The sequence below is a fragment of the Xiphophorus couchianus genome, chromosome 17 (genome assembly GCF_001444195.1).
Source record: "Xiphophorus couchianus chromosome 17, X_couchianus-1.0, whole genome shotgun sequence".
Lineage (NCBI taxonomy): Eukaryota > Metazoa > Chordata > Actinopteri > Cyprinodontiformes > Poeciliidae > Xiphophorus > Xiphophorus couchianus.
The window spans coordinates 5345922-5366373 of NC_040244.1; the positions used below are offsets into that span (position 1 = coordinate 5345922).

General features: G+C 43.1%; 4 protein-coding genes across 4 annotated transcripts; 2 read left to right on the top strand and 2 right to left on the bottom strand.

Moving 5' to 3' along the window:
• Positions 1-776: 776 nt before the first annotated feature.
• Positions 777-6601, bottom strand: gcc1 (GRIP and coiled-coil domain containing 1). The gene is made up of 5 exons (XM_028044283.1): positions 6414-6601; positions 5007-5475; positions 3668-4306; positions 1750-2590; positions 777-1322 (listed from the first exon to the last, which is right to left on the bottom strand). The coding sequence occupies exons 2-5, from the start codon at positions 5379-5381 to the stop codon at positions 904-906; spliced, it is 2274 nt and encodes a 757-aa protein (XP_027900084.1). The 5' UTR covers positions 5382-5475; positions 6414-6601; the 3' UTR covers positions 777-903.
• A 2221-nt stretch (positions 6602-8822) lies between these two features.
• On the top strand, positions 8823-13942 carry LOC114161164 (ADP-ribosylation factor 4). The gene is made up of 6 exons (XM_028044312.1): positions 8823-9078; positions 10348-10428; positions 11241-11350; positions 11419-11490; positions 11563-11688; positions 13453-13942. Exons 1-6 carry the CDS (start codon positions 9012-9014, stop codon positions 13537-13539), a joined length of 543 nt encoding a protein of 180 aa, XP_027900113.1. The 5' UTR covers positions 8823-9011; the 3' UTR covers positions 13540-13942.
• A 1055-nt stretch (positions 13943-14997) lies between these two features.
• lamtor4 (late endosomal/lysosomal adaptor, MAPK and MTOR activator 4) lies at positions 14998-18874 on the bottom strand. The gene is made up of 4 exons (XM_028044314.1): positions 18741-18874; positions 18559-18642; positions 15275-15392; positions 14998-15195 (listed from the first exon to the last, which is right to left on the bottom strand). The coding sequence occupies exons 1-4, from the start codon at positions 18741-18743 to the stop codon at positions 15098-15100; spliced, it is 303 nt and encodes a 100-aa protein (XP_027900115.1). The 5' UTR covers positions 18744-18874; the 3' UTR covers positions 14998-15097.
• atp6v1f (ATPase H+ transporting V1 subunit F) lies at positions 18866-20452 on the top strand. Its single transcript, XM_028044313.1, has 2 exons — positions 18866-19063; positions 20025-20452. Exons 1-2 carry the CDS (start codon positions 18906-18908, stop codon positions 20224-20226), a joined length of 360 nt encoding a protein of 119 aa, XP_027900114.1. The 5' UTR covers positions 18866-18905; the 3' UTR covers positions 20227-20452.

A 20452-nucleotide genomic window follows, 5' to 3' on the forward strand; every position in this document is an offset into this window, starting at 1 on the left:
GTTTCTTTATACATCAAGATGTTGGTCTGGATACTTTTCTGAAATAAAGTCCTGTTAATGACGAAAGAAATGTACAAACGAAATTTTCGTATTAGTTCCAAGCTTTTTGCACACGTAACGTGGTTTCACAACATTAATGGGTCAGTGGCGAAGACGAACGTACAAATTTACATTTTACCCATGATGGATGCAAAACAGTAGGTAGCTAGCTAGCTAACATATTAGCAGCTAATTAGCGGTAGCCACAGAACGAAGATATCTGCGCGCGACTCAAACGTTTGACAAAAAGTAAAAATAAAATAGTCATGTGACAAAACCTACGATTAAAGCTATAGTATTTAACTTTTATAAATGTTTTTTGATATTTAAATTGTCATGCTGTGACTTTTATGATGCAGATAATCTGAAGGCTGATCTCCACCTCCTCGGTTCTTCTTTTGTTTTTTATTGGCGGATGGCAACCAATTTAAGGTGCATTTACCGCCCACCTCCTCGGTTAGCTACTATTGCTGTTTTAATAAACATGCTGGAACATAGCAGACACTGATATGGAATGATTGGCAGCACTAAGACCCGCCTCCTGGCTCTGATTTGTTGCTTCTACTTAGAACTGGGAGAAGGCAAAGGAGCTGGGGGGTTTTTTCCCGGGCAGATTATCAGTCAGGACAGTGACAGAAAAATTTCAAATGAATTTAAGCCTTAATTTTACATACATGAAGTTCTGTAAGTTAAATAAATAAAATGCTTGTTCTAAGAATGAAGCCCAGGAAACAGACTATCTCACACAAAAATAGTTTATTTTCCAATTAATTCAAAATATAAAGACATTCTGCTGGATTAGAGCTTTAATAGTTGTCACAGTGAGCCAGTATGTGTGGAATTACTTATCGTCTCTCCAGGTGTTCACCTGCGCACGGGGCCCCACCAGGCGGGCCCCTGCAGCTTCATGACGTCATGCTTCTCCTGTGGGCTGAAGTGCAGGATGGTCAGGATGGCGTTGAGCGTCTGCAGCCGCCCGCTGCTGTCCTGCAGCGTCAGGAACTTGTAGATGACGTTCTTCAGGTACTCCAAGTTGGCGCCCTCTCGGTTCTGGTCCCGGATCAGCTTGTCGAGGCGGTGCCGCAGCTCCGCCATCTCCTCCTCGTGCCGCTCCGCGTTGGCGATCAGCCGGGCCTGCAGCTGGTGCAGATCCTCCTCCAGGCGACGTTTCTGCCGCCGCAGGCCGCCCGCCTCCACCTCCTTACGCGCCAGCTGCTCGGCGTACAGCAGCAGCGTGGACTCAGTGGGCGTGGCCTGTCGCAGCGCCTCGCTTACCACGTCACCTGCACAGTCGGACAAAAGACAGCAAAGGTGTTACGATAACTCTCAGAGAATTTGTCACGAATATCTAAACATATGCAAACCTACTCCTATAGTTCATATAAAGCATATAAATAAGTATGTAAATCTTATAAAGTGTTTTTTTGAAAACACTTTATAAAACACTTCTAGAAAAATATAAAAGGTTATTTTGAGTGATTTATTTCCGAAGAGTCAGATTTCATAATTACATGGTCAATAGAAATGCAGCTACAGATAGATTGGTGCGTATTTGTAATAGAGCTGCAGCTTCTGCTCTGTGTTTGTCTGTTAATTCAATCCATGTTTATTTCATTTTTTAACTGCCTATATTTTACTGTTCCTTATGTCTCTATGAGATACTGTTTATTGTTAATTTAACAACAATAATAATAATAATAAGAATAAAACCTTCGCAGTCGGAGGTGCCGGCGGCAGCTTCCTGCAGACCGTCGGTGGCGGGGTCGTTGGGGTCGCGGCTGCAGCTGAGCACGGCGGCGCGCAGCCTTTCCAGCTCCTGGTCCTTCTCGTCCAGCAGCGCCATCGTTCTCTCCCGGTGCTTGTGCAGCTCCGCCTCCAGCCGCTGCAGCTCGTCACGGTGCTGCGCCTCGGCTCGTTCCAGCTCCTGTTTGTGGGAGAGCTGCAGCGCTGCCACCTGCTGCTGCCGCTCCTCCAGCTGCTGGCGGTGCCGCGCCTCCGCCTCGTCGCTCTGGATCCGCAGGGTGATGTACTTCTCCCGCAGCTCCGCCAGTTGATCCCGGACCTCCTCCAGCTCCTTGGTCTGGCAGCCATCTTTAGCGGTCTTGTTCTTCAGAACCACCTGGGCGCGCTGCTTGTAGCGCTCAAACTCGTCTCGCAGCTGCTGCAGCTCCTGCTGCTGCAGAGCTGAGGTTCTGTCCTCGGCATCCGTCACATCCTGGATGTTCTGGTCCGGGTTCCTCTGAGCCGCCAGCAGCAGCAGCTTCTTCACTGTCTGCAGTTTGTCCTTCAGGACGGCCACGTCCAGCTGCGACTCGTCCAGACTGAGGTCGGTGCTGGACCTGCTGGAGGCAGCGATGGCCAGCGTCTTGTTCTCGATGTCCAGCTGCTGGATCCGGTCCCTCAGCCTCTGAGCTGCCTGCTGGTCCCGCTGTTTCGCCTTCTCACAGGAACCCAGCAGCTCCGACAGCTCAGACACCCGCTGCTCCAAACCCGCAACCCGCAGCTCTGCAGCCTGAGCGCGCTCTCGTGCACGCTCCTCTGCCTCGCAAACCTGCAAAACAAAAACAAAAAGCATGAGACACGCCTGCAGCTCTGTAGCGTTAGCATGTTAACGATGAAACGAATCCAGAAAACTGGTGGATAAATCTGTGGCTTTGTCACCAAGATCAAAGAGGTAATGGTGGAGTTTAGGGACGCAAAAATCTGCTTAAAGGAGACGTATTATTATACAAAATGTACGTTTTACTCAACTGCTTCTGAAAACAACAAAATGCTTAAAAAAAAAAAACAGCTTACCCTTACCCAATAAGTTCATGTTTATTGGTGCCTGGAAAATGAGCCGATTCAAAACCTCCTGAATGTAGAGTCACAAATCAGGAGTCACTGCCTCGTTACCTAGCAGCCCCAAAGGAGTTCCACCGTTACCTAGCAACCCCAAAGGAGTTCCACCGTTACCTAGGAAACCCAGCTCACCTGAAGAAGGCTCTTACAACTTTCTTTTACTATGTATGACTTTAGCTTTCTCCTGCTTTTTCTTTCAGTTCTTCCTGATATTTTCTGCAGCGTGAGATTTGCATTCTCACGGCTGTTTCGCAAGGAACAACAATTTTTCTAATTCTTTATTATTTTCCTTTTAAGGTTCTCATAAAACTATTACGACTTTATTTTCATTTCATTTATTTTTTCTTAACACTCCAGTTGTATCTGTGCATTCCTACTAGATTTTTATATTATTGACATATATTTATTATTTTATTCATTTATTTGACATGCCTACTTTTTGAAATTTCACAGTATTTTCTTTCGTGCACAATGGCACTAAAAGGAATTCTGATTTTGATTTTCATGTCATTACGACAAAATTGCAACTTTGTTCTCGCAATATGACTGTTATTCTCAAAATATTACCACTTTCTGCTGCAAAAAGATTAAAAAATGTTTAAATGTCTCTTAAGGAACAACAAAACTGCAGAGGTTAAGTTTAAATACTCAAAGCATCAATCTCTACCAGACATAAATGAGATTGTTTCTGTTTATTTTAATAAAAGAGTTCAAACTAATGCCTTTCTCCTTGTCATTTTGTGGCACAAAATTTTCAGGAAGAAGTGAAACATTTTTTGAATCTCACCTTCTTGGTCTCGTTGTGGATCTGATGCTGGAACGTGTTCTTCAGCTCCTGCACTTCCCGCTGTAGCTCCTCCACTCTGGGGTCCGGCTTCCTCTGCTCCTCCTCCGCCGCCTGCAGCCTCCTACGCAGCTCGTCCCTCTCCTCCCTCGCCAGGTTCAGCTGCGCCTCTGACTCCGCCCCGCGGTCCACGGCCTGCGACGAGGCCAGCAGGGCGGCGCTGGCGTCATGCAGGCGCAGCTCGGCGTCCTGCCGCAGGTCCCGCTCCTGCTGCAGGAGCCTCTGCAGCTCCCTTAGCTGCTGGACGTGGTCCCCCTGCTCCTGCTCCCTCTCGTGCTGCTGCGTGATGATGCGAGCACGGCCCTCCGCCACCTGCTGCTGCAGGGCGTGAAGCTCCGCCTCCTGCGCCGCCGTCACGGCGGCCAGACGCTCCTGCAGCTCATGAACTTCCTGTTTCAGCTGGCGCTTGTCGGCCTGGAAGCTCGCCTCCATGCGGGATTTCTCCTGCGAGACGGTGGACAGCGAGGCGGTGAGCGTGCTCAGCTGGCTCTTCAGCTGGGCAAGGCGGCGCTCGGCCTCCACGTTGGAGGGGGGCGGAGCTTCATGTTGCTCCGCCTCCACGCTGCCGCTGTCAAGATCAGGCTGCAGAAAAACAATCGGCACATATTACTACATCAGGTCATTGTCCTGAGCCACATGCTCGCCGTTACACTGAGTTGGAAACAGCTACTGTCATTTGGTTGCCGTGGCAACAGGTCTGCGTGCAGAGTAAAGTCAACAGGGCGAGAGAAAAGAGGAAAACGAGCCACTTCGAGATGTTTTTTTACGATGGAATATTAGGGCCAACATAAAAAACATAAAATTGTGAGCGCATTTCAGTCTCTGTAATTCCTATAAAAATAAATGACAAAACTGGAGAAATCGTGTCGAACGATCGACATTCACAACAGTCATCAAATATCATAACATATTTCATACAGTATAGGAGTCCTAGTTTGTTAAATTTTATCAAACTATGACTCCAACAGAGGAAATAATATAAAATTAAATTACTGTCTAATATTAAAGAGACATTAGTTTTGTCCTTTCTTGCATCTTGACAGAAACCAAACTGTTTATAGATTTATATAAAAGGAGAATACATAGTTTGCTCATCAAAACAGTCAATTTTCTCATATTTTATAGAAATTGGATAATAAATTATGGCCCTATCAATATTTTTGTGATAGATTCCTGCTCATCCAGCGATAGCCGCAATTAGCCGCTGTCCCATCCAGTAATATATAATGACGACAGAAACAATCATGTTAGATTTAACAGAAAGTAAGTGACTCAGACATACCATAGAGTCGGACCTCTGGCCCGGTTCTCCCTGGTACTCTTCACTCTGCTCCCCTCTGTTGGTCTCACTGGAGGCGTCCACAGACGCTGCTGTGTCCACACTGTCCTCGCTGTGCAGAGAGCACCCGTCGTCCAGCAGGTCCAGCCGCCTGCCTGCATCCGGCTCCTGCTGCATAAGGTCCAGGTCCTGGGTGACGGTCAGAACCTTCAGGCTGGCTTCCAGAGCCTCCTTCTCCTTCAGGAGGCCCTTGTAGGCACGGACTACATCCTTAAACCGGGTCTGGTACTTTACCAGCTGGTTTTTTTGAGACTCGATAGTGTCCAGCAGCTCCTTCCTGCTGGGGCCTCCGCCGAAACTCATCCCAAACTTCTCCATGTCGGGCTCAGTCCAGGTCAGACCGGTTCCATCGTCATACAGAGATCGGACTCATGCAGGTCTCATAGTGGACACGGCTGTCCTCATATCGAAACTAAAAGAGAGAAATGCTACATTAAACATCTGCAGGCTGTCCTGTTGTCAATTAATAAAATAAAATCAGAATCAAGCAGTTTATGGATACAATTTCTGTTTCTATATTTATGTGGTAGCTACTTTTCAAAATGGCCACCATGGTGGTCATGGAGAGTGTATGTTTCATCTTAAAATTAAAGTGACTAAAGGGAAATATAAAAAAAAATATTTAACCTGAGAGGGTGAGCATGCAAACTTCCATGCTTGTTTCTACACTTTGAAAGATTTTTACAGTAACGTTTTATTGTCTGGATGTTTTTTTCCCTCCTGAATCAATCAATCAATCAAATTTTATTTGTATAGCACATTTCAGCAGCAAGGCATTTCAAAGTGCTTTTAAAGTGCTGAAATGCAGTTTATTATTCAACTACAATAATGTGAAACTACTTCTGGATACAGTTGTGTTCCAAATTATTTTTGGGTGATTTCTGCAATCTGGTTCTGCTATTCGGGATTTAATACAAGCAGGATCCGGTTTTGGATTTAGTCCAGTTAGTTTGGATCCTTAAATAGTGACTTCCTGGTGCAACAACGCAGAGTGTAAATATAAATCTTACAATACAAATCGTATCACAGTCTAGTCCAGTAATGCATTGAAATAGTTTGAATTCCGCATAAAATGCAGCTCTAAAGTTATAAAATAAATGAAGAATTTCAGGATCCACAAGATTCCACAGTCAGAGACAGATAGTGGCAAAAATGGCAGACAAAAAAGCTCTATTTTATTTCTATGTATTAAAAAAAACTGTTTGTTTATATATATTATTTTTGATTCACTTGTCTTAAATGTGTTTTAATTAAGCAAATTTGGTTGTAATTGTTTTTTTTACATTCGAACTATCGAAACGTCTGAAAACTTCACCATCCACTATCCCGCCGGCTGGATCCGGTTCTTACCTGATAATCGACTTCTTGATCAAATTTAGCGCGTTAGAGTCACACACTAATTAAACTAAATATACTTAACTGTCGACATCAAATCGAAACACAACAAACCGGTCCAAAAAAATCCTATTAGCCCTCTCCTATCTCTCAGCAACAGCTGTTGACAGCCGCCATGTTCTGCCACAGCGGAACTAACGAGAAGGACCGCCCTGCAGCAAACAGGAAGGGGCGGGGACAAATGTCAACCTTATTTGGAAGTGTCTCCATTGCTTTCCGGAACTGAAGAGGGCGCTATTTCCTATATTACTTGCGGTAAGTTTTCTTTTCTTCCATCCATCCATTTTCTGTTCACCCTTGTCCCTAATGGGGTCGGGAGGGTTGCTGGTGCCCATCTCCAGCTACGTTCCGGGCGAGAGGCGGGGTACGCCCTGGACAGGTCGCCAGTCTGTCGCAGGGCAACACAGAGACATACAGGACAAACAACCATGCACACACACACTCACACCTAGGGAGAATTTAGAGAAACCAATTGACCTGACAGTCATGTTTTTGGACTGTGGGAGGAAGCCGGAGTACCCGGAGAGAACCCACGCATGCACAGGGAGAACATGCAAACTCCATGCAGAAAGACCCCGGCCGGGAATCGAACCCAGGACCTTCTTGCTGCAAGGCAACAGTGCTACCAACTGCGCCACTGTGCAGCCCAGTTTTCTTTTCTTTTGAAATATTTTTTGGACTCCAGTCATGGTTAAAACAATTATGAAACGGAATAGATTATAAATTAGTAGTTTGTTGGTTTAACACTTTCTTATTTTTTGTTATTAAAGCTGCAGACAACTTTACTCCACTTTTGAGAAGTGTGGATTCAGTAGTAAAAGTAATAACCATAGGTCTGTGGTATACATAGTTTCTTAAATAGAAAATATATTCACATACTTATGTGAATATATTTGAACCCTTTTTATATTTTTCAGCAAATTCTATATTTAAAAAATATGTTTTTGACTTATTGATTCAAAATCAATGTGAAATTATTCTACTATTATTTCATATTTTTATTTTATATACCAGTCACTGCAGGTTAACGTTTCTTCAAACATTAGCACAGCAGGACTCCCTTTTATTTTAATTTCATTGTCTTCAAAATGCCTTCTTTGTTTTGAAGGGTTGGTATCTTGAGTCTTTTTTTGTGCTCTACTCAGAGGAACTACCCATTGTATCCTGGGAAGTGTAGTAGAAATGCAAAAATCAGAGTTGATCAAAACATCAAAACAGCCACATAGAAAATCTGTCCTGACATGAAAGCACAGTGTAAACATGCCCAAAAATGTTAAATTTATTCTGGCTACAAACATTTTTCTCAGATGTTTCATTCAAACATGACAGGAGGCTGTTCAATAATTGAAAAGTCTGGCTATAAGAGGAAGAGCTGCGTTACACCAAACATCACCTGAGCTAGACGTGCAGCTGCAGCCGCACTGCGAAAACGTTCAAGTTTCCAGTTCTCTCAACTCACAGCCTGATAAACAGACGACACCCAGGGTCAAAACGACCAGAACTATTATTCTTTTAAAGTAAAATGAACTTAAGCCTCTCTAACTATGTTTAATTTTTTTAAACGTAGTTGTAGATTCACACTGAAGGCATCAAAACTATGAATAACACGTGGAAATATGCACTAAACAAAAAAGTGTAAAACAACTGAAAATAGCCCTTATATTCTAGTTTCTTCAAAGTAGCAACCTTTTGGCGTGATTACTGCTTTGCACACACTCTGCATTTTCTTGATGAGCTTCAAGAGGTCGTCACCTGAAATGGTTTTCACTTCATAGGTGAGCCCTGTCAGGTTATATATATATATATATATATACTGTATATATATATATATATATATATATATATATATATATATATATATATATATAATGAACTTCCTGTAGTTCTGATGTCTGTGAACTAACTAACTTTAACTTTATATATATGTATAAAATTATGGAAAAAATAAAATAAAATGAAATAAAAATACTTTAAATTGGATAAAAATGAGTCTCCCAGTCTAGTAGAACAATTTCACACTGATTTTGAGTCAATGAGTCAATGAGTCTGATCTGGAAGCTATTGAAGAGAAATAATAAATTTTGACTAAAAAAATTGCTAACAAATATATAAAAAGGGTTAAAATTGTAAAAGAAAGAAATTCTTTTAAAATTTTAGATGTGGCTCATCTATTCGGTCTATTTCATACTGATTTTCAGTCAACTCAAAGTTTTCTATTTTACCCCGCTGTATAAGACATTTTGTTCAACAGCAAAAAGATCAAATTTATGAGAATAGAATTTCCATATCTTCCTTTTTTCCTGAGGACCCAAACGCATCATTGTTCTTGGTGTTGTTAATAAAGTTGTTTCAAAGTCGTGACGTCATTTATTCCGCGTTGGCCTGGACGTGGCACCAAGGAGGAGCAGCGCCCACAGTTCTATCTGATCCGGTTCTTCTACGCCTGTGTTTCGGTTCTGACAGCAGCCTCAGCGGGCTAAGCGCCTAAAAGCTCCCACCTTCGGCTTGTCATCTACCCAGGCTGCCTCTCTGGAAGACGTTGTTTATTAAAAAATGGGTCTGACCATCTCGTCTCTGTTCTCCAGGCTGTTCGGGAAGAAACAGATGAGGATACTGATGGGTAAGCGCTGCGGCTAGGCTAACTAGCTCCGAGCTGATCGGGCCAGTACCGGCGGCTGGCTGAAAGCGAGCTCTACAGCCGAACTGCTGCTTTTCAACGGTCACACTTTACGCTACCACCCGGTTTACGTTAGTACCGATCTATGTTTTACTGCGACTTTTAAAGAAAACTGATCAAATCGAATCTAAGTTAGTTAGCAGACGCTAACGGTCAGAGCTAAACGGAAGGAGTGGTAGATCTGTTAAAACTGTCAGATTCAGTTAATCTTTTTCCATTAAGCTTCTGATCCAGTCAGAAATAATCAGAATCAAGCTGCTGTCCGTTTAGAGACAGTTCTCTTAGTTTCTGTGTAGTTTTTTTGCTTTCAGAAATAGTAATCTACTTTATCTTTATGACTTCGTATCAGTTTTTCTCTTCTATTGTTGCTATTAATCCAGTTTTGTCATTGATCCAGTCTGTTGATCCAGTTGTGTTGGACTGGATCCACTTCGGGTAGCTTGTGTCCATTTGTTTGAGACTGGTTCCAGTTTTGAATTGATCTCCTATAGTCAGGATCCCCTGATATTACGACATAATATCAGGGGATCCTGACTAAACGGAAGGATATTATGACTGATATGATGTCATAAAATCAGTGGATCCTAACTATTGGTCTGTAGTATTTTCTTGATCCACTTGCATTACGATCTATATTTATTTTATAGCTAGTTATGTGAGTCGAAGATCTGGACAATATCTGTAAATATATATTGTTTAACCATAATAAAGTTGTGGATTGGTTTTGTTTTTATGTGGTGTATTTATTGTTTTTAGGCAACTGAGTCCAGTTTTCAGGCACTGCAAGGCAAGCTGTTGCGTTTCTAGTAAGAAGGTTTAGTTCTGGGTGAATTGTTGTTGTTTCTGGATGCTTTTCTATTATTCTGGATTTGTGTCTCTGTTTGTTCAAACTGTTGGATTTAAAGAAAAGAAAAGTAAAGAATTAGTTGCGAATACTTGAAAAATATTGAGTTTTTAGGGTGAAAAGTTACATAAGATGAAATAGATCTGATCATCAATATGTTTGTGCATTTCCTGTGGTGTCCAACAGGAGTCAGTGTCTAAATTATTCCAGTTACATAAATGGCCATTTTAAGTTGGCTAAAATAATATAGTTGTTTTTGTAGAAGGGTGTGGGTGATTACTTAACATATGTACCTTTTAAACACCAGTAAATATGAGCCAAATGATCAGTGTCAGTAATCAGAAATCTTCTGCCTTTGCTTGTTTCAGTGGGTCTGGATGCAGCTGGAAAAACAACAATCCTGTACAAACTGAAACTCGGAGAGATCGTCACCACCATCCCAACTATCGGTGAGCTCAGATCGTTCTGCCAGCAGCTAAATGCTCAAAGGTCAAAGGAGAAGGGGTGATGAGATGAAATATTGATTATTGGAAGAAATTGTTGTTACTGCATTGTACCTTCATAAACTTCAGGGTTTATTTTTGTCCATTAGGACAGAATCGGACCAGGAGTATCAGTAACCAACCAATTCCTGACTTCAGTTACTCTATTTGTTTATACTCTGGAACATTAATTTCCAAATCAGCCCTGCTTTGTATTCACTTTTATCTTCCACTAAACTTTCCATTGATATGAGTGGATCCACCTCGTTTGCTTTTACTCTTGCCGTTCCTCTTTAAATTTGCGTCTGACTGACTTCTCACTGCTCTGCGTTCATGAAGCCTCATTTTCAACTCCTCTGGGTTTTGGGTTGCCGATTGGGAATTGTTTGAGTTTTTCAGATGCTAATCAGCTGCTCCCAATGGTAAAAAAACAATACCTTGTTGCCATGGTTACGCATCATAACTCCCCAAACCAGAGGAGCTAGTCGTCCAAACAAAGAGCAGGGCCTTGCAGAAAAGCCTTAAATGTAGAAATTTTATTGAACCAAACAAAATGTTTCCAACTTATTGTGACCTTTTAGAAAAATGTGGATTCTTTTCTGGATTTAATACCTGGAGGAATAAATAGAACGTCATCTGCGTAAATGGAAACTCTTTTTCTCAACCTGGTGTTTTAAAGACCATTTCACTGCATGCGCTCAGTGAGAGACTAGCTCTGTTTTTATTACAAATTTTATTGACCTGACCTGGCGCTCGCTAACGGCTGCTGCGTGTTTCAGGTTTTAACGTGGAGACGGTGGAGTACAAGAACATCTGCTTCACGGTGTGGGACGTCGGCGGCCAGGACAAGATCCGACCTCTGTGGAGGCACTACTTCCAGAACACGCAGGTACGCCCCCCGCAGGCGCAACCTCAAACTGCGGCTACCGACGTTCTGACCCGGTTCTTCTCCTGCAGGGTCTGATTTTTGTGGTGGACAGCAACGACAGAGAGAGAGTGGCCGAGTCGGCGGAGGAACTCTCCAAGATGGTGAGTGATCAGTAGATCTGGACATGATCTGTCATCGATGACATCATAGGTCACATGACTCGTCTCCCTCAGATCCAGGAAGACGAGCTGAAGGACGCCGTCCTTCTGGTGTTTGCAAACAAACAGGATCTTCCCAACGCCATGGGTGTCAGCGAACTCACCGACAAACTGGGCCTGCACAGCCTGCGCAGCAGAACCGTAAGGATGGATTTACAATCACCACCTGCAGAACAGGAGCTGCGGGAAGCTTAGCATAGGATGGTATCGAGAATAATCGATTATTGCAATAATCGTCAACTATTTTATGATTAATCAGACTCAAAAAGTTCCATCTGCTGAAACAACACATTCAGCGCAGCCAAAACTAAAAAATTAAACATTTTTACTTAAAAGTTTCATTTTGTTTATTATCTGTAAACAAAAACTCAAATTAGCACATTTTGCTATCCAATTATTAATCAGGTAATCCATAAAATAATCCCTACACTGTATTGGCATTAAGATGCAGATGCATCCTTTGCTACAAATGATCGATTGTTCACTAAAGGAATGCTCTGCTGCATTTTAGGCAATAAAATTTTGATTGGAATTATTTGCATCTTTTAATGCATTTCTAATATTGTGCAGAAAAAGTTTAAATTAAAAATCTGCAGAATATGACAATTGTCAGTATAATCGAGATTGATCTATTAACTGAAATAACTCCTAGTTTCAGGAAGTATTTAGCTCATCTAAGCAGCTCAGATGAATTAGATTTTTTTTCCTGTCGTCTGAAACGATTTTCTCACATTATTTCAAAGAAAATGTTATAAATAATCACTTTTTGTCTTATTGCCACAAACCCAGAGCTGGAATTAGGTCTAGACTTTTGATATAGTTAAAATGTCTTCCAGTCCTGTTGAAAATTAAAGTTCATTATTCATTTGGAGGGCGAGATTGAATTATTATGTCATTATTAATATATTACTTAAAAATGGTCTCAAAATAATAATATAATTTATTACAAGAATTTCTGGGACAGTTTATTGTCCAGTAAAATTTGTCATTGTGACATTTAAACATATTATCTAATTTCTTCAGCTCTAGTTGCTGCCTCCTGGTGGCTGTGATGTGCATTACACACCTGGTAAAATGCGAAAAGGACACAAATCTCTCCAGTTCATGTCTCCTAAAGATTATTTGAAGTTTTGGCAGTTATTATTCCCTAATTCAGAGTGTTAGAAATTTGGTTGTTTTTCAATTAAACTGTTTTCCTTCCCTTTGACAGAAATGATGCAACCAACATTTCACATCTTTCCTTTCTCTTGCGTCAGGACTTTTTGAAACACTTCCTATTGAAGTGTTACAAAAAGTCACTTTTTTTCTAACACTTTTTATATGTTCTGCTGTAATATTTTTGCAAGTTCTGTTAGCGCTTCAGTAGTGAGAATTGTCCTTATTTGTATTTCCTGTTAGAAATTTATAATATGCTGTGTTTCTTAAAGCTGCAGTATGTAACTTTAAGTTTTTTTTTTTGTTTTTTTTTTTACATATTTGTTGAAACGGTTTGTTATGAGACAGATAATCTGTGAAAAAATGGAGTTCCTCAGCCTTCTCCCAGTTCTAACTAGAAACAACCAATCAGAGCCAGGAGGCGGGTCTTAATGCTGTCAATCACTCTTTGTGCACTGCTCTGCTACTAGAGGTGCAGGTCCTGGGAATTCTGAATTGATTCATAAACCATAATGGAGCAGCGTGTACATGATGCTGGTTGACAGCGCTAAGACCCACCCTCTGGCTCTGATTTTCTTAGGTAATAGTAGCTCAGGGAGGAAGTGAAGATGAATCATTTCACATTCCTTCCTCATTTTAAACCGTCACAATTTTAACAAATAAGTAAAAATCAGATTTTAATAAAAGGCGCAAACTGCAGCTTTAATGCTGAATGGATTCTGGTTCTGATGGGTTTGTTTCTGGTTCCAGTGGCACGTCCAGGCCACCTGCGCCACTCAGGGGACGGGTCTCTACGAGGGTCTGGACTGGCTGTCCAACGAACTGTCGAAACGCTAGACGCCTACAGGAAGCAGCAGGATGATGTCACCGTGTACAAACCGAGGAGGGAGGATGAGGAGCATTTCACAGGACTGTTTCTGGGTTGTTGTTTTGGTTTTTTTAAATTATAAATGTATCTGTAGGAGGAAGTGATGTCATGGACTCTGAGCTCACCTGGTTTCCCATCATCCTCTTCTTCTATTGTTTGTTAGGTCGGTTTGTTTTCTTTTAATCTGTTTTAACTCCAGATCATGTGACAGGATGTTGTAGGGAAAGGGGGGCGGGGCTTACGACAGGTGACAGTTACCTGGTCATGTGACTCATTCCACAGAGCCGACCTGACGGCCTCATTCCTTATCAGTGCGAAGAGGAAGAAACACAGACGCAACAACGATGCAATAAAGGTTTTTTTTTCTTCTCATGTCTCCTTAAGTGTGCACTTTTTCACTAAAAGTTCACCTTGACCTTTGACCTACTTTTGATTAAAAAACAGCACAAAAAAATTCCAAGAATGAAGCAATACACACTGGTCCTTTTAGCATCTGTCGACTAAAATTAGTCAAGAGTTTAATGCATTTAATGAACAGAGAAAATAGGATTTTTCAGTATTTAACCTGCTGATCAATAATCAGAACCAACTTTGATTTGCAAATGATCCCATATGTGGTTTTAACTAAAAGCAGCTCATTTAAGGAGAGTTTGAACAAATCCTACATAGGATCGGTTCATCAGAAGATTATGATGTAATCTAAGAACCAAGGAATCAGTTTACACTTTCAATATTAGGAATTAGTTGATCAAAAATCTGACCAATATCATTAATTCACTTGGAGTTATGTTTGTTCAGGATATGGAGTGAGTTCAGGAGAAAGAATTGGGAATAGAAAAATAGGAATTGGTTCAAAGGAAGCATCTGTTCAAATAAGTTCAGATAAGTTTAGAGGGAAGAAACATTCAGCTCAAAAGAATCTTCAAAAAGAGGAACTGGCTCAAAGGAAAATGTCCAAACCCAGGAATTGGTTCAAAGAATATTTTTAAAAAATGGGAATCAGTTTTGAGGGAACAATATGTAAAAAAAAATAGGAATAAATTCAAAGGAAGAGTCAGTTTTAAAAGAATCAGTTCAAAATGAAGAATCTTCAAAAACAGGAACTGGTTCAAGCAAGAATCTGTTCAAAAACGGGAATGAGTTCTGCTTTGATGTGTCTGTTCAGTTTATGCTAAGCTATAAGGACTTTATGAAAAGCAGCCAAGATGAACTACAATCCCTACAAAACTATTGAGAACTGATTAAGACATTTCTTAAAGATGGAACAGTCTGGCTCACCAGAGGGGAAATATATATATATAAAAAATGAGCTATTTTTCCATCATTAGGAGACAGTCAGTCATTCTGTAACTTCATGAATTTCATCAGTAACTCCATTCAGGATCTCATTTAAATTTCCACAGAAAACTGGGAGTAAAAGCAAAAGATCAAGTTTCAAACTGTTTATTTTACAGACAACGTAAACAAAAATAAAATAAATCACAAAATGATGCCATCGCCTTCGTCCCGTTCGCTCCGGTTGACGTTCTACACGTTGATTGGTTCATGCTGGATGTTCTGACGTTTGACCACAAACACTTTCTGACCTGAAATCGTCACTACGTACACAAAATCCTCCAGAATTACTGCAAACATGAAGCAGGCAGGCTGGTTAGCTGCTGAGCCAATCAGATCTCTCTCTGGTGAAACGAGCGTCTTTGTTACCTGACATGCGTTTGAACGGCGCATCGGTTGACCCGGATAACCGGAAGCGGCAGGCCGTCCGGACCATCTGCATCATCACACCTGCAGTGTGCTCATCGTTCTCCAGCTCACCTGCAGACTGAACAGGTGAGGAGTTCTGTCATTACCAGTCCATGTTGGTTTTAAACCAAGATGAACGGCAAAAGCAAATGAGGTGGATTAGCATTGCTTTCCAACAGCCGATGCTGTCTATGAAGTATGGGAGTGCGATATTGAAAAAAAAAAAATCTCACTATAGTAAATTGTTTTAAATAAAGATATCACAGACACTTTTTTAAAAATAAATATGCAACTTCAAACTATTCCTTTATAAAACAGTCACCAGAAAAGAAATTATATATACACAAAATTATCAAAATGAAAAGAAATCAAAGCTTGAAACATGTCTGTTTAATAAATAGATATGATTTAAGAACAAATATAATTATGAAAAGTTGTATTAAGTTGTAGCAACAGAACACCGCTCGAGTTCAGGTCGGGTGGGCCGTTCCTCCCAACCACGCCCCTCCAGGTCTCACTGTCGTTGCCCACGTGAGCGTTGAAGTCCCCCAGCAGAACAAGGGAGTCCCCAGGAGGAGCACTCTCCAGTACCCCCTCTAAGGACTCCAAAAAGGGTGGGTAATCTGAACTGTCGTTCGGCCCGTAAGCACAAACGACAGTCAGAACCCGTCCCCCCACCCGTAGGCGGAGGGATCCTACCCTCTCGTTCACCGGGGTGAACCCCAACGTACAGGCGCCGAGATGGGGAGCAACAAGTATGCCCACTCCTGCCCGACGTCTCTCTCCCTGGGCAACTCCAGAGTGGAAGTATGTCCAGCCCCTCTCAAGGAGACTGGTTCCAGAACCAGAGCCATGCGCCATGGATTGTCCATAACGAACACCATGTTCAAGCATAAGGGTGTCCATATGTGCACTTGGCACCAGGACACCCTAGGCCGCAGTTCGATGATCGACTTTGTCATCGTTTCATCGGATCTGCGGCCGTATGTCTTGGACACTCGGGTGAAGAGAGGTGCGGAGCTGTCCACTGACCACTACCTGGTGGTGAGTTGGCTCCGGTGGCGGGGGCGAAAGCCGGTCAGACCTGGCAGGCCCAAACGTGTTGTGAGGGTCTGCTGGGAACGTCTGGCGGAATCCCCTGTGAGACGGAGCTTTAACTCCCATCTCCGGCAAAACTTCGAACACGTCCCGGGGGTGGTGGGGGACATGGAGTCTGAGTGGACCGTGTTCCGTGCCTCCATTGTCGAGGCGGCCGATCGGAGCTGTGGCCGCAAGGTTGTCGGTGCCTGTCGCGGCGGCAACCCTCGAACCCGTTGGTGGACACCTTCGGTGAGGGATGCCGTCAGGCTGAAGAAGGAGTCCTATCGAGCCTTTTTGGCCTGTGGGACTCCGGAAGCAGCTGATGGGTACCGGCGGGCGAAGCGGCATGCGGCTCGGGCGGTTGCTGAGGCAAAAACTCGGGTGTGGGAGGAGTTTGGAGAGGCCATGGAGAAAGACTTCCGCACGGCTTCGAGGCGATTCTGGTCCACCATCCGGCGTCTCAGGGGGGGGAAGCGGTGCAGCACCAACACTGTTTATAGTGGGGATGGTGTGCTGCTGACCTCTACTCGGGACGTTGTGGGCCGGTGGGCAGAGTACTTCGAAGACCTCCTCAATCCCACCAACATGCCTTCCACTGAGGAAGCGGAGCCTGGGGACTCTGGGTTGGGCTCTCCAATCTCTGGGGGCGAGGTCGCCGAGGTGGTTAAAAGTCGGGCTCGTTTCCGGTGAGAGTTGGACTCCGCCAGGGCTGCCCTTTGTCACCGATTCTGTTCATCACTTTCATGGACAGAATTTCTAGGCGCAGCCAAGGTGTTGAGGGGATCCGATTTGGTGGCCTCAGGATCTCATCTCTGCTTTTCGCAGACGATGTGGTCCTTTTGGCTTCATCAGATCGTGATCTGCAGCTCTCGCTGGATCGGTTCGCAGCCGAGTGTGAAGCGGCCGGGATGGGGATCAGTGCCTCCAAATCCGAGGCCATGGTCTTGAGCCGGAAAAGGGTAGAGTGCCTTCTCCGGGTCAGGGGGGGTGTCCTGCCCCAAGTGGAGGAGTTTAAGTATCTCGGGATCTTGTTCACGAATGGGGGAAGAAGGGAGCGGGAGATCGACAGGCGGATTGGCGCAGCGTCTGCTGTCAAGCGGGCGCTGTACCGGTCCGTCGTGGTGAAGAGAGAGCTGAGCCAAAAAGCGAAGCTCTCGATTTACCGGTCGATCTACGTTCCCACCCTCATCTATGGTCATGAGCTTTGGGTCATGACCGAAAGAACGAGATCGCGGATACAAGCGGCCGAAATGGGTTTTCTCCGTAGGGTGGCTGGGCTCTCCCTTAGAGATAGGGTGAGAAGCTCAGTCATCCGGGAGGGACTCAGAGTAGAGCCGCTGCTCCTTCACATCGAGAGGAGCCAGTTGAGGTGGCTTGGGCATCTGGTCAGGATGCCTCCTGGACGCCTCCCTGGTGAGGTGTTCCGGGCACGTCCCACCGGGAGGAGGCCCCGGGGAAGACCCAGGACACGCTGGAGGGACTATGTCTCTCGGCTGGCCTGGGAACGCCTCGGGATTCCCCCGGAGGAGCTGGAAGAAGTGGCTGGGGAGAGGGAAGTCTGGGCCTCCCTTCTGAAGCTGCTACCCCCGCGACCCGACCTCGGATAAGCGGAAGAAGATGGATGGATGGATGGATGTATTTGAATAAACTAATATTACAAAAAGGAAGTTACTTTATTTTCATAATTTTATTTTTATTTTCTCAGGGTGACTGCAATACTCTTATCGCAAGTTTAACTTTCTGAAATTAGCTAGATTTTTTATTTTTTTGCATAATATTTTAATCATTTTTGAGCTGTGCTCATGTGGGAACATCTGTCCTGGATCTCCTCAACACATCAGTAAGTTTAAACATTAATGTTTTGACTTAAACTTTGAAGTAATTGACGTTTCCCAAATTATGCAACACTGTAAAAAATGTGAACGTTTTGTAACAAACACCTAAAATTTTAATTCAATTTTAAGTCTAAGTCTACCTGATTGGGTTGCAAGTTTTCAGAATCATATTGTCACAAAACGTTGCTTGATTTTCAACCATGTTTCGATCAGCTTGCTGTAGAAGACGTCGATAGACAAATGTGGCACTTTTAGTTTTCCATACACTGTGTTCTATACTTTGAATGCGTGGTTAAACGTGGAGAAACTCGTGTTTTTCCCCAAACTCACAGCCAGAACTCCGTCCTCACTGATGACCAGGTACCCGAGCTGGTCCGGAATCCGCTCCAGACCCGCAGTCAGAGCCGCCGTCGTCTGGAAAACAAACAAACAAACAAAAAACAGGCTTCTGTGAACGTCTCATCAGCTTCCGAAGAAACAAAACTCAGAAAATATGAAGTTTAAACCCTCACCATACTGAACGTTCTCTGCTACGGTTTGTTGTCCAAACTGCAGCTTCACTTCCGCCTGCTGCCGCTGCGTGACCGTCACGTGACCACTGACGCAGCGACTCACATGATCAAGCCTGCTGATCCGAACCGTCTCTCCGTGGTGCTACTGGACCAAAGCAGCTGGCTATGGCGGGTCGAGGCAAACTGATCGCCGTGATCGGGGACGAAGACACGGTGACGGGCTTTCTGCTCGGTGGAATCGGGGAGCTGAACAAGAACCGAAAGCCGAACTTCCTGGTGGTGGAGAAGGACACGAGCATCACGGAGATCGAGGAGACGTTCAAGTGAGGCCCGATACACTGTTATACTCACATCTACACACCGGAAACCTCTTATTTTAAATTTATACAAAATTAAAATAGACCTCAGGTGTAATCAACAATAATCAGACAACATTATTGATGAGAATATTAAATTTGTAAAATTCTGAATGGAATCTGGTGTGGCTTGTGGTTCGGGCCCACAAGCTCCTCCCCAACTCATACACTTCATGTTTAATGATTTTAGTTTCTGTAATCTGTTTTTTGGTGTATTTTGGAAGAGAGTCTATAATTATATTAATCACGACACATAAATGAAAACTGTAAATTTAACCAAAATTTTAACATGTTTGTTATTTATACCAGACTCTCTTCAAAATTAAACAGTTTTTAAGATTAATTGATTGTTGATCGCATATAAAGCTTTATGTTCAATCAGAATGACCTCATTATATGTATTGATAGCATTGTAAATATTCGTCTGATATTGCATTGTTCTGATTATATATTCTTTCATTTGGTTACCCACAGAGCCAAAAATAACAGTGAAATGGAAGTATTTCATTAGTTCAATGATTTATTTTAAAAATTCAATGTAAAAAATCTTGAATGTATTCCAACTTCCTGAACAGATTCCTGTCTTTGATCCAATTCATGATTGTGAATCTGTTATTTTTGAGCAGATTACCTGCTCTGAACTGATTCTTGAACAAATTCCTAATTCTGCATACAATCTTGAACAGATTCCTGACTCTGGTGTGAAATCTGATTCTGAATATTAGGGTTTTTTTTATATTCTTGAACAAATGACTGATTCTTGAATGGATTCCTAATTCTGAACTTAGTCTTGAACAGATTCCTGACTTAAATCGGATTCTTGGCTCTGAACAAATTTCTACATTTGAACAGATTCATCGATCTGAACTAGTTCCTGTTAAGATTCCCCTCTTATTTTAACTGTTTGGACATTTGTTTCCTCCTACAGGAGCTTCCTGGCGCGGAACGACATCGCCATCATTCTGATCAACCAGTTCATCGCCGAGATGATCCGGCACGCCATCGACGCCCACATGCAGTCGATCCCGGCGGTGCTGGAGATCCCGTCCAAAGAGCATCCGTATGACGCGTCCAAGGACTCCATCCTGCGCCGGGCCAAGGGCATGTTTTCCGCAGAGGATTTCCGATAAACGGCTGATAAACGAGCTGAGTGTGTTGATCCGCTGGTTATTTACACGGCATGTCGTCTGAGATTTCCAGGAACTGGATGCTCAGTTTTCATGTGACTGAGTGTCGTCTTGTTTTTTTGTGTGTATTTCTGCAGTTGTTCTCCTCCCATCAGTGTTTGTGCAGATGTGTTAACTTATAAAATTGTAACAGATGTTGGAATTAATAAAATATATTTGTGATTGTGGA

What these genes read in the sequence shown, in the direction of transcription:
- LOC114161164 (XM_028044312.1), top strand. Translation starts at nt 9,012, where the DNA reads ATGGGTCTGACCATCTCGTCTCTGTTCTCCAGGCTGTTCGGGAAGAAA. An exon ending in CGGAGGAACTCTCCAAGATG is followed by an intron (nt 11,491 to 11,562) that starts GTGAGTGATCAG and finishes CGTCTCCCTCAG; the next exon opens with ATCCAGGAAGACGAGCTGAA. An exon ending in ACAGCCTGCGCAGCAGAACC is followed by an intron (nt 11,689 to 13,452) that starts GTAAGGATGGAT and finishes TTCTGGTTCCAG; the next exon opens with TGGCACGTCCAGGCCACCTG.
- lamtor4 (XM_028044314.1), bottom strand. An exon ending in GTGAGGACGGAGTTCTGGCT is followed by an intron (nt 15,393 to 18,558) that starts GTGAGTTTGGGG and finishes TCACCTGTTCAG; the next exon opens with TCTGCAGGTGAGCTGGAGAA. An exon ending in GCCGTTCAAACGCATGTCAG is followed by an intron (nt 15,196 to 15,274) that starts GTAACAAAGACG and finishes TCATGTTTGCAG; the next exon opens with TAATTCTGGAGGATTTTGTG.
- gcc1 (XM_028044283.1), bottom strand. Translation starts at nt 5,381, where the DNA reads ATGGAGAAGTTTGGGATGAGTTTCGGCGGAGGCCCCAGCAGGAAGGAG. An exon ending in GCCAGAGGTCCGACTCTATG is followed by an intron (nt 4,307 to 5,006) that starts GTATGTCTGAGT and finishes GTTTTTCTGCAG; the next exon opens with CCTGATCTTGACAGCGGCAG. An exon ending in TCCACAACGAGACCAAGAAG is followed by an intron (nt 2,591 to 3,667) that starts GTGAGATTCAAA and finishes TTTGTTTTGCAG; the next exon opens with GTTTGCGAGGCAGAGGAGCG.
- atp6v1f (XM_028044313.1), top strand. Translation starts at nt 18,906, where the DNA reads ATGGCGGGTCGAGGCAAACTGATCGCCGTGATCGGGGACGAAGACACG. An exon ending in GAGATCGAGGAGACGTTCAA is followed by an intron (nt 19,064 to 20,024) that starts GTGAGGCCCGAT and finishes TTCCTCCTACAG; the next exon opens with GAGCTTCCTGGCGCGGAACG.